Source organism: Nanorana parkeri, unplaced genomic scaffold (genome assembly GCF_000935625.1).
Source record: "Nanorana parkeri isolate BGI_ZX_2015 unplaced genomic scaffold, ASM93562v1 scaffold628, whole genome shotgun sequence".
NCBI classification, from domain to species: Eukaryota; Metazoa; Chordata; class Amphibia; order Anura; family Dicroglossidae; genus Nanorana; species Nanorana parkeri.
This window is the reverse complement of record NW_017306896.1, coordinates 126,026-143,871: the sequence shown is the minus strand read 5'-3', so window position 1 is coordinate 143,871 and position 17,846 is coordinate 126,026. Positions and strand designations below refer to the sequence as shown.

Sequence of the window (17,846 nt, the reverse complement as noted above, 5' to 3'; positions counted from 1 at the left end):
GCCACGATATTTAAAGGAATTTTTCATTTTTATGATGTTAAAATCATTGCTCCTTTAAAAATTTTATTTTTTTAATTAGTTTTTTTTCATTGATATATGTCCCCCAGGGCAGTACCCAGATCCCCATACACTTTTTATGGCCATTAACTTGCATATTAGCCTTCAAAATGGGGTCAATTGATTTTCGGAGTTCTACCCCCATAGACTTGCATTGAGCTCGAGTTCAAATTCAAACTTTTCCCTTGTTCGAATTGGAACCGAACAGGGGGGTGTTTGGCCCATGACTAATGTCTACTCACATGTACCAGAGTACCAGGAAGTAAAGGGAGATATAGTAACCTGCCTTAATAAAAGTGGCCACTGTGAGAACCCTACAATTATCTAGTAGTATGTGTAGATTGTCCTTACTAAACATATTTTAATGTGTCTTTGTTGTTATTTTGAAGATATGGGTAAAGGTCCTCTTTAAGCCAGGATACCTAAATTAGTAAAGAAAAAACACATCTAACGAGTTCAAATATGCTACATTCAATGTTGTGGATACTCAAGGGTTTTTAAATGCTTTTCTTGGAATGTCATGTTTCTCGGCTGTATGATTAATGTGCTTCTGAAACATTGACACACCATTTAAAACTGGTAATGGATGAAGTCCAGAAACAGTAAGAGTTTATGAGTGTTTTCCAGAACAAGGAGAAGTGCAGTGTCACAGATTACACACTAAGGAGTCTATGCACTAAACTGCCGTAGGCAGCCGAGTGAATAACCGACCTGAAGTGAAGTGAGCCGAACGCTGTTCGGCTATTCACTTCAGGCTGGTACGGCTGATTTTAGCCGTATATATGCTGAGATCAGCATTGCTGTTCGGCCTATTCTCATAGATGCCGAACAGCAGTGAGTGAATAGCTGAATGCTGCCGAGCGGCATTCGGCTTGGCTATTCTGCTTGGTACCTCTGTGGTACCGAGCAGAATAGAAAAACAGTTTAAAAAGTAGAAAAAATAAAATAGAAAACGATTGGGCGGAGCTAGCAGTGACAGCTAGCTCCGCCCAACTGTTTTTTATTGGCCAGATGGTTCTGCTGCCGTCAGAATAATAATAATAAAAAAACACCATAGGAATACATAGCTAGATTCCTATTGGCTATTTCACTTTGCAATAGCCAATAGCAAACTAGCTACTGCACCTGTCCTCTGCTGCTGTCAATCACTGTCAATCACTAAAAGGGACCTGATGGAGAACTTCAGGTCCCCTCTGCTGATTGACAGCAGCAGTGGACGGGTGCAATAGCTAGTTTGCTATTAGCTATTGCAAATTGAAATAGCCAATCTCGATCGAGCAGAGTAAAACTTTCCCGGAGAAAGTGTTTCTCTCCATGGCGGCCGGGAGCGGCTATCTAATAGCGGGAGACTCCCGGAGCATCAGGGAGAGTTGGGCTGTCTGGAGATCAGCTTCCCTAGTTACCTGGTAACCAGGGACGCTGATCTGTGTGTGCAAGAGCTCCGCCCAGCCGTCAGTAGCAGGCTGTCGGCCAGCCAATGGTTCGGCTCGACTGACCCCTCGGGCAACTTTGGGAGCTGTACGGGCTATAGTGAATAGCCCATACATCAGCCCTTTGGTTCTACTGAACCGAAGGAGTCCTGGGGCCGAAGTTAGCCAAAGCTGCGGCTAGATCCTTCGGCAGCTTAGTGAATAGACCCCTAATAAATCTAAAATCTACCAAAAAAAATTCCAGGGCAAAATATTGAAAATTTGAAACCAGACAATCATTTACTTGGCCATAGTACGACTGAACAAACATGATAATAAATAGGACTTAATTATCTATGTTTGCAGATCTTTTCATTTTTGTTGTAGGGAAATATCTGCTTGTATGACACAGAATGGACACAGTTTTGTAGATTTGATCTAACAGCTGCACTATTCGCAAATGGCATGTGCTCTAACATAAAGTCCATCTGGGGTTGCTTAGTATAAAAAATTAGGACACACATGAAATATAACAGAAACATTTTTTAAACACTTAAGATTAGAACCTCTGTCAGGTTTTTATTGTTGTCTTCCCATGGAAAATTCCCCCTTTCTTTTTGTCTTGGTGATTAGTATCATAGAGACAGAAAGTGATGGTGAGGTCCTCATTTTATAATTGTCAATAGAACAAAAAATAAGAGAAAATCTTCCAATGGGGACACTTGTTCCAATGACAGCTGTCTAAAAGGGCGGAGTTACCATCACATTAAAGCAATATCCTGTAAAGGTGTCCATACACCTTGTGATTATCGTACTTAAAAACACACGCAATTGCATTTTCATACAATAATCAGCCAGTTGATGGTAAGTGCAAGATCTCAATTACTGTACAACTGGCTGAATTTCGTTGAACGGGCAGACTAGAAAACTTTTGTCTAAACGAATGAAAATTGATGGATTAGTGGTGTTTTCGTACAACAAAAATCGCAACATAAACACTGCACGAAAATCCATTTTGTCAAGTGACAAATTTTGGCCAGTTAGTATTGCTAACGAACGATAATAGAAAACTACATTGGTCTGTGCATGATGGGGTATTCGAGCAGAAATTAAACAGGAGTTCGGTGACGTGACAAAAAAAATTGAACGATAATTGTAAGGTTTATGGCCAGCTTTACTTCCAGCTATGTTTCTGGGGCAGGAAATGAAGGGAAGTCTCCACAATAAGACACAGAAAGGAAGAAAATGACTGGGCTTCTGTTCCTTCCGAAAACTCTATCTAAAACTAAAAAGAAACATCTATATATATCATAATATTTGAGTCAATAGTTGCACCGTCTTGCAGATTCCTCAGTGCATTAACCTGCATTGCAATACATGAAGGTTCTAAATAATTTTACCAGCAAACACGACTATACAAAGAGACAGATGTGAGGAATAACGTAGAACCTAAGCTGACATACTTATGTGCATGTAGAGCATTCATCATTTTGATGCTGGAACATATTTAGGTAATATAAATATGAGGTGGAGACATTAATAGGTCATTGCTGCAAAAGGAATGTAAGTGAATTTGGCAGTTAAAATCCACATCCATGTTTGGTCTTATTGACAAATTTTGTTTCATTCTCTACTTATGAGTTTTCCCTCATGGTAGATGGATATATTTAAATGTGTGTTTATTGTTTATAAATCATGCCCTGTTTGAAATGACTGATGTCCACCAGGGTGGGATTTTGGGTCTTCTTTCACTCCCCTTTTATATTTTTTTGATATTTATTTATATTATTGTTGTTATTACTATTAATTTTATATGTTTTGTGGGCATATTTTTGCTATATACACATTTTTTAGATATGCATTTTCTTTCATAGGAGATGCATATATTTCAATGAAAGTTTCAGCTGAGTGTTTATTGTATAGAAATTTGGGGAATTAATCTAAACTGGAACAGACAGAATCTGGAGCAGTTGCTTATAGTAACCAATCAGCGTCCATAATCAGTGAGCATTTAAAAATGAAAGAGAGAAGCCCGTACAGCTCCTGAAGTCGGCCGGGCGGCTCAGTCGAGCCGAAGGCATATGCTTCGGCTCACCTGAGCCGAGGTGAAAGCCGAAGCTGGACAGCCTGCTTCTGACAGCTGGGCAGAGCCAGCCGTGATCTTACGGCTGGCTCCGGCCACTTGCAGAGAGATCAGCGTCCCTGGTTACCTGCTAACCAGGGACACTGATCTCCAGACAACCTAACTCTCCCGGGCACTCCGGGAGTCGCCCGCTCCCGGCCGCCCAGGAGAGAAACACTGCTTTTTCTTTTTTATTCTGACACAGAGCCGTTGGCTGTCGTCAGAATAAAAAAAAAAATTCACCATAGGAATGCATTGCTAGATTCCTATTGGCTATTTCAATTTGCAATAGCCATTAGCAAACTAGTTATTGCACCCGCCCACTGCTGCTGTCAATCAGCAGAGGGGACCTGCAGTTCTCCATCAGGTCCCCTCTAGTGATTGACAGCAGCAGATGGTGGGTGTGATAGCTAGTTTGCTATTGGCTATTGCAAATTGAAATAGCCAATAGGAATCTAGCAATGCATTCCTATGGCGAAAATGTTTTTGTTTTTTTTTTGGCGGCAGCAGAACCGCAAAAATAGAAAACAGTTGGGCGGAGCGATCTGTCACTGCTAGCTCCGCACAATCGTTTTCTATTTATTTATTTTTTAACTTCTTTCACTATTTTTACTCCGCACAATCGTTTTCTATTTATTTATTTTTTAACTTTTTTCACTACTGTTCTGCTCAGTCCCACAGAGGGAGCGAGCAGAACAGCCGAACCGAATGCCGCTCAGCGGCATTCGGCTATTCACTCACTGCTGTTCGGCATCTATAAGAATAGACCGAACAGCAGCGAGTAGCCTGCCGGAGGTACGTTTCAGCCGATCCAGATGTTGGATCGGCTGAGTTGAACTCCTTCTGCACTTCGGGTCGGCCGAAAATGCTGAGCATGCTCAGCCGACCCGAAGCCACGCGAAGTCACCCGATGTACGGCTCATTTCAGCCGATATACTGCTGAAATCAGCCATACCAGCCAGCGTTCGGCTCACTTCGCTTCTGGTCGTTCGTTCCGGCTGCCTAAGGAAGTTTAGTGAATAGACCCCTTAATATTTGCGCAACTATTTGTCAAACCCACATTTTAAGTAACAAATGTATTCAAATAAATTTTAGTGGACACAAACACAGCATAATACCCAATTTCACAAGATATAACATATGAGGTTGCACAATTGTCAGCTTTGCCTGTAGGCATACCCCTAATACGCACTTAGGTACATATGTGTGTGTACATTGGGTCAGGGACTTTACATTTTTTTGGGGGGATGTATATGTTATTTTTTTTCTAACTTAGCTAATAAAATATCTGACAGGCAAAAGCTGCTATTGCCATAGTATAATATAACATCTATTGATATTTTTGTTGAATAAATGATTGAAATGATTTTTTCTTGCTTTCTTAGTCAAGTATATCACCTTTATCTGTAGGCACTGCTTGAATAAAAAATCTACTTTGCATGATCAAATATGTTGAAAAAGTCAACAATTTCCATGGGTTGTATTGTATTTTCCACATGGCTGTGTGGATAGGCTAAGTTTTTATTTATTTATACATGTGAGGAGGGGAAGGTTGCACTAATATATGTTACACATTAGATTGATGCAATTATTTACTTTTGTGGAGTTTATCATATACACCATTTGAAAGGTTGGCTGCTGCTTACTTGATGTGTGCCTGTGAACCGAAGTTACATGGTTCTACTGTATACCACCATGCTTAGATGGAGGTGTGGGAGCAGTTCTAGACTACTCTGTGGTCCCATGCCATTGTGCGCACATGTGGAGGAGAAGGTGCAACCTAATGCCCTTTGGCATGCTCCTTTTTATGGAAGATGCATATCAGGCTTAATGTGTTTCTACTGCTTTCCTGATGTAACCTCCAGGAGTGGTGAAATTGGTTAACTCTTGCTGGGACTCCTTCCACCTTTTGCATGGGATAAGTAAGCACTATTCAGGGCTCCTGTAATACTATGTACATAGATTGGTGCCTTATACATTGTGGACCATGCTACAATATCTGTGTAGATTGGTACTTTTCACGTTGTAGATCATGCTATTTGCAAAGGTTTGCATCATCATTTATGCCTGACTTTTATAAATATGCTGAAAGGCTTTGGGATGGCCATCTATTCATTGAACTTTATCCAGTTGATAAGGTTTATATAGTAGGGCGGATTTCTATGAAAATAATGTGTCTTTGTCTTGGACCCCAATACTGGAAGACTCCTTTCAAGGGAAAAGGGTGGGTGATTGCCATACTGGGGTGGCACATTGAGAAAGAGGAGTTGCCACCTGTGGACATCATTATATGGCTAATTCACAAACCCATTTGAGGGATGGCATTTCCTTGCAGGGTTTGAGACAGCACTTGATGAATGCTACCTGCTTCCTGAAACCTTATAATCCTTTATCTGGACAACATTTGCAATTGCACTGGGTTATTCTTATGAACACAGTGATTCTTAGAATCGGGATCAGATTGAAGATTTTGTGTTTGTTTGGACTAGAGCTCCGTCACTTTGAGGATTCTAGTTTGCTTGTTTTTTAATGCAGTGTATTTCTATGAAATAGTGGAGAGCATAGAGTGGGCTTACTGATGTGCGTGCATGCATGCATTGTATGTTTTAAAGATTATATGTCCCAATCAGTATGATGAATACTATTACTATCATCTATCTTTATTGGGGGAGATCCATAGTTTTTAAATGTTTTTAAGAATGTACTTTTAACCAGTTTTGCTCTCTGAACAATAAACTGCATACTAGCAATGAAAGTGCAGCTTTCCCTCTTCTATGTGTAAATACATTATATTTGTGTACATATACAGTTCTGTTAACATCACAAAATTAGGGTTTTGGTGGTGTTGTTTGATAAACTCACAAATTCCTTTAACATTAATGTCTTGGTTTTTTTCTTTTCAGGGATTAAGAGCTGGATCTCTTCATTTTCCAGGAGGAAATGCTAATTACAGTGGCAAAATAGTGTATAAAGCTTTGGCAGAGTTGCCAGATCATCCTGACAGTGACGAGCAGGAATGGAGAGACAACATAGATATTGTCATGAAATGGTTCACTGATGATGGTCTTGACTTTGTAACCCTCTACTATGGGGAGCCTGATAAAACAGGCCACTTATGGGGTCCAGAAACTGAGCAGCGGAAAACTATAATAAAACAAATCGATCGAACCATTGGTTATCTCTTAAATGCCATAGAGAACAACAACTTAAAAGATAAATTAAATGTAATTATTACATCTGACCATGGCATGACAACAGTTAAGAAAGAACCAAATGTAGAAGAAGAGATTTTACTGTCCAAGTACATTAATTTCAGAGAACTGGTGAAGTTTGATACATTGGATTATGGTGGTTTTGGTATGATTTTACCAAAAGAAGGTCGGGAAGATGAAGTGTATCAAAAACTTAAGGGTGCACATCCTCATTTGAATGTATATAGGAAACAAGAGTTCCCAGAACGCTTCCATTTTTCCAAGCATAAGCGAATATTACCAATTTTGCTTTATGGAGATCTTGGCTACAGTGTAAACAGTGTAAGTGCAATCACTTTATGCTATGGTGTTTTGTTTGTTGCTTACATTAAGACCTTTCTAGCCTTTGTTAAAGTAGACATATTAAAATGTACACTTTACATAAATCAATAGTGCATATGTCAGGATTACCAAATCAGAAAGCTACATAAATATAAACTATAGTTTTAAGGAAAACAGTACCTCGTTATTGCCATTTAAAAAAATCCACTCCTAATCCCCTGAATTAAAGACAAGGTTGTTTCGAGTAAAGAGATACAAAACATGTCAATATGCCTCAAAACTGCGTGTGCTTGTGTAACAGTGAAAAAGCACGGTACCCAAAATTACCAGTAGGTGACACTTTAAATGTCTTTACAGGTCATCAGTTTAGCTCTAACTGTAAATGAGAGACCTAGGATTATTTCTCTCACTCTGACATGCATAGTGCTACCCAATATGTAATGAGCAATTGTTGTTTATGTGCGCACCATACACGTGCATGTTTGTCATATGTGTGAGCGTTTTCACACTGTGCAGAAGAGATGAAGGAACAGATGTTCCTCTCTCTCTTCCCACTCACCAGCCTGACAGTGTTTATTGTGGTCCCGGGCTATGCTCCTGGGAACAGTGAGAAAGTCTGGGTACAATGGTTAAAAGTTATTGGGTGGTTCTACAGCCACCCAGACCTCTTTCACTCAATAGCCAGAGTTGGCTGATGAAAGCAGAAACAAGCAAGAACATGAGTAAAGAGGCTTAACCCCTTAGTGAAACAGCTTCAGAAAATGTTTTTCTGAAGCTGTTTCACTAGACCACCAGAGAAATTTTTCACTAGAACACCAGAGAAATTTTGCATTTTTGCTATATGTCTGTTAACCATAATATCCATCCTCCTCATTCATTGCATCTACAAATATGTATATATAAGTTCTTAATTTTTTTTAATAAAAAATACAAACAAAAGAGAGAAAAAAGGGATTGCCAATAGTATTGCCAGTTTTGGCAATACTATTGTGGCAATAATATTGATATACATAATTAGTGTAGCTAACAGAAAGTAATTTATAATAAATTATTTTATTTGTCTTGATCTATAGGGTATACCATATGTCTAGAATTTCAGTTTATTTTGGGAGTTATAGGTCACAAAATACAAGGAGTGAAATACAATTTAAGTGTGGGACAATTTTAGAATGTTGTATGTTTGTCTCCTCACTTTAATTGCCTTCTTGGCACTATTTTTTTAATAATATTTTTTATTAAACCTTTTTTTTTTACTTTTAACTTTTTTCCTTTTTTCTTTTTAAAAACTTTTTAAAAACTGTTTAAATTGTTTTTTAAACAAGGGAGGCACTAAGGGGTTCATTTTTTATTTACAGGGGCTTTTGATACTAAGGGGGTTATTCACAAAGCTGCTGAAAGCAGCCGAGTGAATAACCCAGCCGAAGTGAAGTGAGCCGAACTATGTTCGGCTATTCACTCTGGCTCAGTACAGCTGATTTCAGCCGTACATCAGCTGAAATCAGCCGTACATCAGCTGCCTTCGGTCAGCTGAACAACATCTGGATCGGCTGAGCCAAAGCTCCGGCAGCTCACTCGCTGCCATTTGCCCCTATTCTCATTTGGCTTGGCATTCGGCTCAGCTATTCTGCTCGCTACATCTGAGGTAGCGAGCAGAATAGAAAAAATGTAGACAAATGAAAAAAAATGTAAAAATTATTTCAATAAATATCAAAAAAAGAAAAATTAAGAAAATAATAAAAACATTTAAGAAAATAAAATACAGCGTGGGGGTCCCCTCTACCAAATCATACCAGACCCTTTAGGTCTGGTAGGAACGTTAGGAGGGACCCCTATTAAAAAAAAGTCTGGGGTTCCCACCAAAAGTCATACCCCAAAAGTCATCCCCCCAAAAGTCATTCCCCCAAAAGTCATATCAGGTCGCCCCTAAAATTCCCAACCAGACCCTTGATCCAAGCACAAGCCTGGAAGAGCAGGAAAGGGGGGAACGAGAGAGCGCCCCCCTCCCTGCCATACCAGACCACATGCCCTCGACACTGGGAGGGTGCTTCTCCAGGGTTCCCCCTTGAAAAGCACTTTGTCCCATGCCGATGGGGCGTTGGTTGTGAGGGTGCGGGCAGGGTGGCTTATTCACATCAGGTTACCCCTTTAATACCCAGATGCACCCCCCTTCCAAATGAGTAAGGGGTACCCCTACCCATTCACTAAATAAAAGTTAAAAAAAAAGACCAGACTTTAATCAAAAATCCTTTAATTGAAATAAAAACACAACAAAAGATTTTTGACAATTCCTTTATTTAAAAAAATGGATCCACCAACGTAATCCGAAGGTCAATCATGACGTCCAGTCCACGACATCGACAAATCTGTGAAATAAAAAATAAAAATAATAAATTAAAAATATTTTTTTTTTAAACTGACGCCCACACGCAATGTACTCCCGCCGCAGAATGAAGAATCTGACAAATGGCAGAAAAATATAAACAATTGAGCGGAGCTAGCGGTGACATCACTGCTAGCTCCACTCAACTGTTTACATTTGGTTGACACCTGCCAGAGTCTTCCAGCAGGTCCCGGGCAAATTAAAACAAATGGGTGGAGCCGGCCGTGACATCACGGCCGTCTCTGCCCAGTTGTTGTTGTTTAGTGACAGATCAGCATCCCCAGGTCATTTGGGGATGATGATCTGTCACTACAGTACAACAACTGGGTGGAGCCAATCGTGACATCTCGGCTGGCTCCACCCAGCTGCTGTCATTTGCAAGGAAGACGGACTTCCACCTGCACAACACAGTGAGCTGAATGTCGGCTTGAAGGCTGTCACAGCAAGATGATCATAGCAATCAGCTATCGCAATGATCACTGTGCTGTGACCCCCTAAATAGCTGTTGAGGGCCTGCCTTGGACCCCGAGGACCCCAACAGCATTTACTCAATGAGCGCTGGTTAATGCACGGACCAGCTCTCATTGTACCGCATGACGGGTTTATTCTGTCACCGGTCATTGAGGAACTGAAAGATAGTGACAGTATAATCCTGCCATCAGTGGGGAAGGGCTTAATAAGGATAATAAGGCAAGGCTGAGGTACCAGAAGAGGGTGCACAGATAACAAAAAAAATTGCTGAAAGACAGGAAGGAAGGAAGGAAGGAAGGAAGGAAGGAAGGAAGGAAGGAAGATGAGCAGACACAACAGGGAACAATTCATACTAGCTACAGGCAGAGCTGGGAACAATAATAGTGTATCAAAAATCAGGCGAACACTGTACTCAGAAGTTGAGGAGGTTAATGTGTATGTAAAACAAACGAAAACATATCTTATTTATTCCCTTTTGGTCTGTTAAATATGCCATTGAAAGTGTTTTGTTATATATATTCAACATGTGCAAAAAAATTAGCATTTTTTCACATTTTTGTCTATTTGAGCTGGGTATTTATTAAAGCTGTGTGCCAGTTAAGCTGTGTGCCAGTCCTATATGCAACTACAAAACAGGTACAATTATTTTCGTAAGTAAAATAGCCACATAGTTATTATGTGCTTATAGTATAATTCAACTCTCAGGTTTTTTTTTCATATATATACTCTGAGCAAGGAGTAGATGTATACAAAAACATTAAAAGTTACCAAAAAAGTAATTACTCACCTGTGTTTCCACCACTCGCTCCAGTCTGAAAGATCTGGCCAAGCATGATGATGGGGTGGGTGCATGCGCAGTAGAGATCTTTGGCGGGGAAAAGAGGAGAGACACAATGGAGGTGAATGCATGCGGCTCGAATCGTGCACCTTGGACAAACAATGTGGGACACAGAAGACACAGCAGTCAGCGCTGGATCAGAGACCAGCACCAGTGCTGGAGGGATTGCTGAATACAAGGGGAAGGAAGAAGATGATCGGATCAAAAGGCATCATTTAAGGTAAGTCCTTAAAGCAGCATGGCAGGGGGAGAAAAATAATTGTGACTTTGATGTCACTTTAACCAATGCTTGGCTTGGACATACAGGTTTTATTAACCCCTGGTCATGAAAGGATTAAGGATGACTTGATGAGTATGGAAGCAATAGTTTTACATTATTGCTTTCCATCATTCCCATTCTCCACATAATTCACCTAATATAACTTTGTATTACACAATGCAATCTCCCTGTAGCTCTGCATGTTAACAGCCTTCACATTTGCTTAGGACTAAGAGGGGCATTTATAAGAGAAAGTGGATATTATCTGCTCTTTACTGGACACTGTAATGTTACTCCACCTGACTTTGACATGCAATTTTTTAACTCCATTTTTCCTGTCAGCTCCATGGCAGCACACGAATGGGTTAATCCCTCCCTCCTCCCCCTAATTAGGATCGTAACTCATAAAAGCTGAAAGAGTCCCCTGGCTTGCCGTTATTTCTTCTACCATGAGTTGTGATTAAAAGCATACCCACCCCTGTTTTTGGCTAGTTAATTCCCATTCGTGTGCTGCTATGGAGCTGACAGGAAAAGAGGAAAATTGTATTTCATACTTACCGTAATTTTCCTTTCCTGTCCAGCTCCATGGCACCACAAGACCCACCCGTATAGTAGTCGAGTTACGGAAAGGCAAGCCAGGGGACTCTTTCAGCTTTTATGAGTTACGATCCTAATTAGGGGGAGGAGGGAGGGATTAACCCATTCGTGTGCTGCCATAGAGCTGGACAGGAAAGGAAAATTACGGTAAGTATGAAATACAATTTTCCTGTTTTTTAAACAGTGCTCAGCTTCCATCATAGTCCCAAAACAACACAAACACAACAATAATGGTGTTCTCCCTTGTATACCTACAGAAGTAATATGATCATTAAAAAAAACAATAAAAACACAACAATAATAGTGTTCTCCCTTGTATGCCTGCAGAAGTAATATGATCATTTAAAAAAAAAAAACAATAAAAACACAATAATAATAGTATGCTACCTTGTATGCCTACAGCAGTCATGTTACCATTTAATTAGCTTTAACGGTTCACTCTTTTTTGTAGCCTCATTCTAATGAATCATTTGTGCTCTTGCAGGCTTCCACCATCTTTTCAAAGGTATTGTTGTGCCTTCTTCTCCAGCACATCGCTAAGGACATTCGTTTTGGGATTTGGATGAAATCTGAATTTCCATTACTGGTAGTGTGTACGATTATTCGCTATGAATTAATATTCATTGCAGCAAATTGTCATTAGACAAAAGAAAACAAATTTTTTTTTTTTTTTACAGTCCGCAGAAGAGAAAAAAAGTGTGAGATTTACCCCCAATTGATACCAGACCCTTAAGTACCCCCCCCATATTCCAAAAAAAAATCAAGGTTCTGGTAGGAATTTTAGGGGGAGCTCACCTTTTCCCCATTTTTGGGGGTGGGGTTCCCACTTAAAATTCCTACCAGACTTACTTGAGGGTGTCCCTCCTAACATTCCTACTAGACCTAAAGGGTCTGGTATAAATTGGGGGGAAATCTCACGCTTTTTTTTTTCTTTTGTCTAATGTCAGTTTGCTGCAATGAAAATTTGTTCATAACGAATATTCGTACATACTACCACTAACAAAAATTCTGATTATTTTTCTTTTTTAAAAGTCAATGCTTAACACAATAAAACTTCATTCGGGAAAGAAATTTGGACGTATCTAAAATTTTAGTTATTGGAAATTCGTATTTGTTTTCATTCATTATTTCGATCATTCAGAAATTCGGATGCATCCGAATGTACAAATTTCTGAAAAATCATCCGAAAAACAAATCTTTCTTAAACGAAACGAATCGCACATGTCTACTAGACCCTTTTCACCACCTTATAGGCATACAAAAGAGAGATGTAATCTCTGGGGGCCATCCTAAAATAAATTTCTGAAGCAAGATTCTGTTTTTTAAAGTCAACGTTTGTGTGTTTAAAAGACAGGATTATGTGTTTAAACGACAGGCTTCTTAGATTAAAAGGCACAATTCTAGGTTTCAGAGTCTGAATTCTAAGTTTCAAAGACACAATTCTAAGATTTAAACTCAGAATTCTAAACATAAGTCAGAATTCTTAGTTGCAAAATCAGAAGTCAAAATTCCGAGATGAAAAGTTAGAAATGAGCATAGAAAATAAATACTATTTTTCTATGGTCCTTTAGCTTCATCTAGTGACCATAATGCAATATTACATGAAAGCATTTGGAAATTAATTGCGCTTGTAAAGAACAAACTAAAGACTGTTCATTTTGGCATATATTCGCTCAGAGCAAACATTCACAGATATTTTGATTTTCAATTGTTTAGAAATAGACCCCTTAATCTCAGAAGTCTGACTGCCACAATTTTGCTTTTCTCAGGATTGACTTTCAACCTAATAATTCTGAGTTTAAATCTCAAAATTCTTTTAGGATAGCCCCACAGCTTCTCTGCATAAAACATTGTTTGCAAAGGTGGATGGGGAATGTAGTGTGTACTGGTGTGATGAAGTTTAAATAATTGTAATCCATGCTTGTTTACTGATTCCACTGAGGGAATTTGCATGGTCTAGTTTGGGAGGATTTATAGCAAATAGTGACAGAGGGTAGAAGGCAACTTTGACACATGATAATAATCTCCAGACATCCCAAAACAATTATTTTTAAAATACATCTCATCACTTTAAGACAACAGTCTGATGCCTACGTTCTACCCACAACTTTAATTAGTCTTTGTTTTAATAAATTCTTTATTTTCAAATTTTCAAAGGTTTTACAAAATCGATAGGGCAAACAGTGCAGAAAGGTGTACAGATTACATTTTTTGCATGTAAATAACAAAAAAATCGAATCAGTGTTTTTCAAAGCAAAAAGCAAATTTAGGGCAATAATCCCAAATCCTGGGCTACCCATGCTGTCATTTAAATCGTCAGTGGCATCTCATGATTATTATCACAAATAATATGCGGACAGAATATAGTCCAAGAGACACATATGTTCGGGAGAATGTTGGACAAATAAAGACGAGGGGGGTGAGCAGGGGGCCATGAAATATGTTAACCCTTGGCAAAGAGAGATAAGGTCTATGTAAAGGGGATTAGGGGTGGAGGAAAAGAGTACTTAAGGGGAAGTAAATGAAATTAAATCAAAACTAGATATGGAAAAGCCCCCAATTTCTGTCATATTTTGGGTACACTCCAAAAGTGAGATATTCAGGTGACTTCACAAATTCCATCCAAGGAAGCCAAGTACTTGAGAATGATGTGTATTTTGAAGATATTGAGTTTGCGAGGTCCTCCATAAGATAGATATCCTGAATGCGATTTAGAACCTGTCTGATGGACGGTGGTTCAGGTTTTTTCCAGTTAGCCGGTATACAGGCCCTCCCTGCATTTACTATATGTCTGGTAAGGGACTGAGAATAAACACGCACAGGGATACTATTATGGTGTAGAAGAAAAAAGGTTGGGTCTCGAGGAACCAGGAAGTCAGAGAATTTTTGAGTGAGTGCATGAACCCTATCCCAGAACTGCAGGATGTCCGGACAGGACCAGAATATATGTAGCATGCCTGCCGAGGACTGTTGGCACCTCCAGCACCGGTCCAGTAAATCCGGAAACAGTGAATGGAGGGTTTGCGGAGTACGATACCATCTCGTCATAATTTTGTAACCCGACTCTTGGTATCTATTGCTGATTGATGAACGGTAAGAAAGGGACAACAATTTAGATGCGGCTTCTGGTGGAATATTGATCTGGAGTTCCTCCTCCCATCTCAGGAGAAACCATAGCTGGAATGAGTCCGTCGGTTGGATCAATTGCATATAGCAGAGAGAACGTGACGCGGGGCGTCAGATTGAGTACAAAGTTCTTCAAATGGGGTAAGTGGTCTATTATGGTTACGCATCGGGGGGATAGTAGACAGAAAGTGAGATAAACGTATAGCGGACCAGAAATCTAGGGGGCCATATTCTGGTTCGGTACAAAGAGCGTTGATTGAGGGCCAGTTCAAGTTCTTCAAAAAGTGCATAGCTTTATCGATACCCAAGTCTCTCAGGTTGGGTACGCATGTGGCCCTATACCTGGGAGAAATGAGGGGTTGTCAAGAATGGGAAAAAGAGGTGATGGAATAGAGGAAATGGAGCCCTTGGCAAAGATCCTACTTGCTAATTTTAATGTAGGTCCGATGGTGGGATGTGAACGTATTTCAGGGGCTGATGGCCCAGTACTCCAAGGGAGGTTGGCCAACGGTACATCGATTAAGGATTGTTCTATGTTAATCCAAAGTTTAGAGGGAGATTTTTGGTTCCAGTCAATTATGCGGGCTAGATGCGTGGCTATATAGTATTGATACATATCCGGGAGGGAAATCCCCCCTAGATGCTTTGGTCTCCGCAGGATATCGTAGCTCAACCTAGGCGGTTTACGGGTCCACATGAACTCCGTGAAGGCCGCTCGTATGCTGCGGAAGAAAGATACAGGTATATGAATAGGTAATGCTTGGATGGGGATACAATAGACGTGGAAGGATAGATTGTTTCAAAATATTGCATCGCCCCATTCATGAAAAGGAGTTTGCGGTCCAAGTGGTAAGGTCTGATTTTATACGTGTGAGCAATGGAGGGAAGTTCAAAGTGAACGTATGAGAGAGATCTCTAGGGAGAAGTATACCCAGGTACTTAATGGCATTTGGTGCCCATTTGAAGGGAAAATTTTGTAATACTCTATGCAGATGGGGGCCAGGGAGAGATATGTGGAGGGCCTCAGATTTAGTGGAGTTTATTCGAAAGTTCGTGAGGATACCATATCTCCTGAATTCCTCAAGGAGTACAGGAATAGAAATGTCCGGTAACGTAAGAAAGAAGAGGAGATCGTCCGCAAATGCGGCTACCTTGTGTTCCGTATGGCCAATTGTAGCGCTGTGGATGTCTTGTGTGGCGCGATTGGGAATGAAGATGACAAGGTGCCGTTTACTCTTACCTGGGCCGAGGGGCCTGAGTATAGCGCCTCTATCCAGGTCCGCATATGTTGTCCCACACCTATTGTCTCCAGCGTACCCTGGAGGAACATCCAATCCACCCTGTTGAACGCCTTCTCCGCGTCGGTGGAGAGAATTATGCATGGGGTGGCGTTCGACCGGGCGGAGTGGATGACCCCCAGGGCTTGTGTAGTGTTGTCCCTCACCTCCCTTGATGGGACGAAACCAGTCTGGTCTGGGTGGATAAGTTTCCCAATATGGGGGACTAGGCGTAAATACAGAATTTTTGCAAATAGTTTAGTGTCCACATTAAGCAATGATATTGGTCTATAACTAGGGCATTGGGACGGGTCCTTCCCCTCCTTAGGTATGACAACTATATGGGCCCTAAGAAAGTCAGGTGGTGGTGTATAACCCGTGCGTAATGAGTTGAGGGCGTTCAGGAATGGCGTTGCAAGAATAGGGAAATATCGTTTGTAATAGGCCGTGGAGTAACCGTCGGGGCCTGGGGCTTTGCCAGGTTTGGTGAGTTTGAGAGCGGTTTCCAGCTCTGTGGCGGAGATGGGTAATTCCATCATCGAACTAGCTAGTGGTGCGAGAGATGGCATACCCGACTCTTGAATATAGCGTTGTATCTGAGATAAATGAGCTGAGGGGTTCTGGATCGGTGGAGTTTGCGATATGTTATAAAGAGTTTTGTCATAATCAACAAAAGCGTCTGCGATATCAGAATTAAGTGAGGATTTAACATCGGAATTTAAAGTTATCGAGGGGATGAATGTTCGTGTATGTTGTTTACGGACAGCTCTCACTAGGTATTTGCCACACTGATTTCTGTACTCATAGAAGGTACGGTGACATTTGAATAACGCAGATTTAGCCCTAGCGTTGCATAAAGTGCGGAGCTGTTCTCTCACTTGGAGTAGCTGCGCTTCGATGGTTGCATCCGCATGGGATTTATGTTGAGTTTCGAGTGTATGGATCGTGGACAGTAGATCAGTCATTTCTCTCGTCCTCTGTTTTTTAATCTTAGAGCCTTGGGCTATAAAAAGACCCCGGGCAGTGGCCTTATGCGCTTCCCATATAGTATATGGTGAGGATTCTGGAGTCGTGTTTTCCTCAAAAAAACAGGGAAAGGTCTTGCTTTAGAGATTCAGCGAACCCCGGCTCCTCGAGCAAGGATTCGTTCAATCTCCATTGCCATGGTCCCGGAGGGGGTTGTACCCAGGTCTAAAAGAAGTGATATGGGGGCATGATCCGAGATGGTAATATTTCCTATATTTGTGTCGGTGATCCTAGAGAGTTGGCTATGGTGGACAAGAAATACGTCTATTCGAGTGTAACTACTGTGTAAAGAGGAGAAGAAAGTGTAATCCCTAGTGGATGGATGATGTAGGCGCCATACGTCCAGAAGTTGATATGAAAAAAGGGATCTCTTGAGGCGCCTGAGAGTTGAGAATGAGAGATGGGAGGAGGCCCTCGAAGAGTCCACACTTGGGTCTAAGACAATTAGTCTTTGTTTTAACAGGTAAAGTTTTTATTGGTTTTGAAACATACAATAAACAACACATAACACAATAAAATGAAGAGCAGCACATTACAGCACAACAGCATTCAATACAAGACATTACAAAAATGGAAAATAAAGTTAAAAAGCACATGACTAACAGTTATTGCTAAGCAAGTAGGCGGAGGTCTTCGGTACCATAAGTATGGAGACACAGCCAGTCCCACTAGTGGGTCAAGCTAAGCCACCTGAAACTCTTGGGAGAGGAGGGAAGAAGAGGAAAATGGGGGTAGGGGAAGAGGGGGGAGC

General features: G+C 40.7%; 1 protein-coding gene across 1 annotated transcript in view; it reads left to right on the top strand.

Annotated features, from left to right (window-relative positions):
* LOC108792311 (ectonucleotide pyrophosphatase/phosphodiesterase family member 7-like) overlaps positions 1-17,846 on the top strand; it is a 37,852-nt gene that overhangs the window by 11,023 nt on the left and 8,983 nt on the right. The window contains exon 3 of the mRNA XM_018563053.1: positions 6,492-7,121. Coding sequence (XP_018418555.1) covers positions 6,492-7,121 — 630 coding nt within the window. The remainder of the gene's footprint in view (positions 1-6,491; positions 7,122-17,846) is intronic.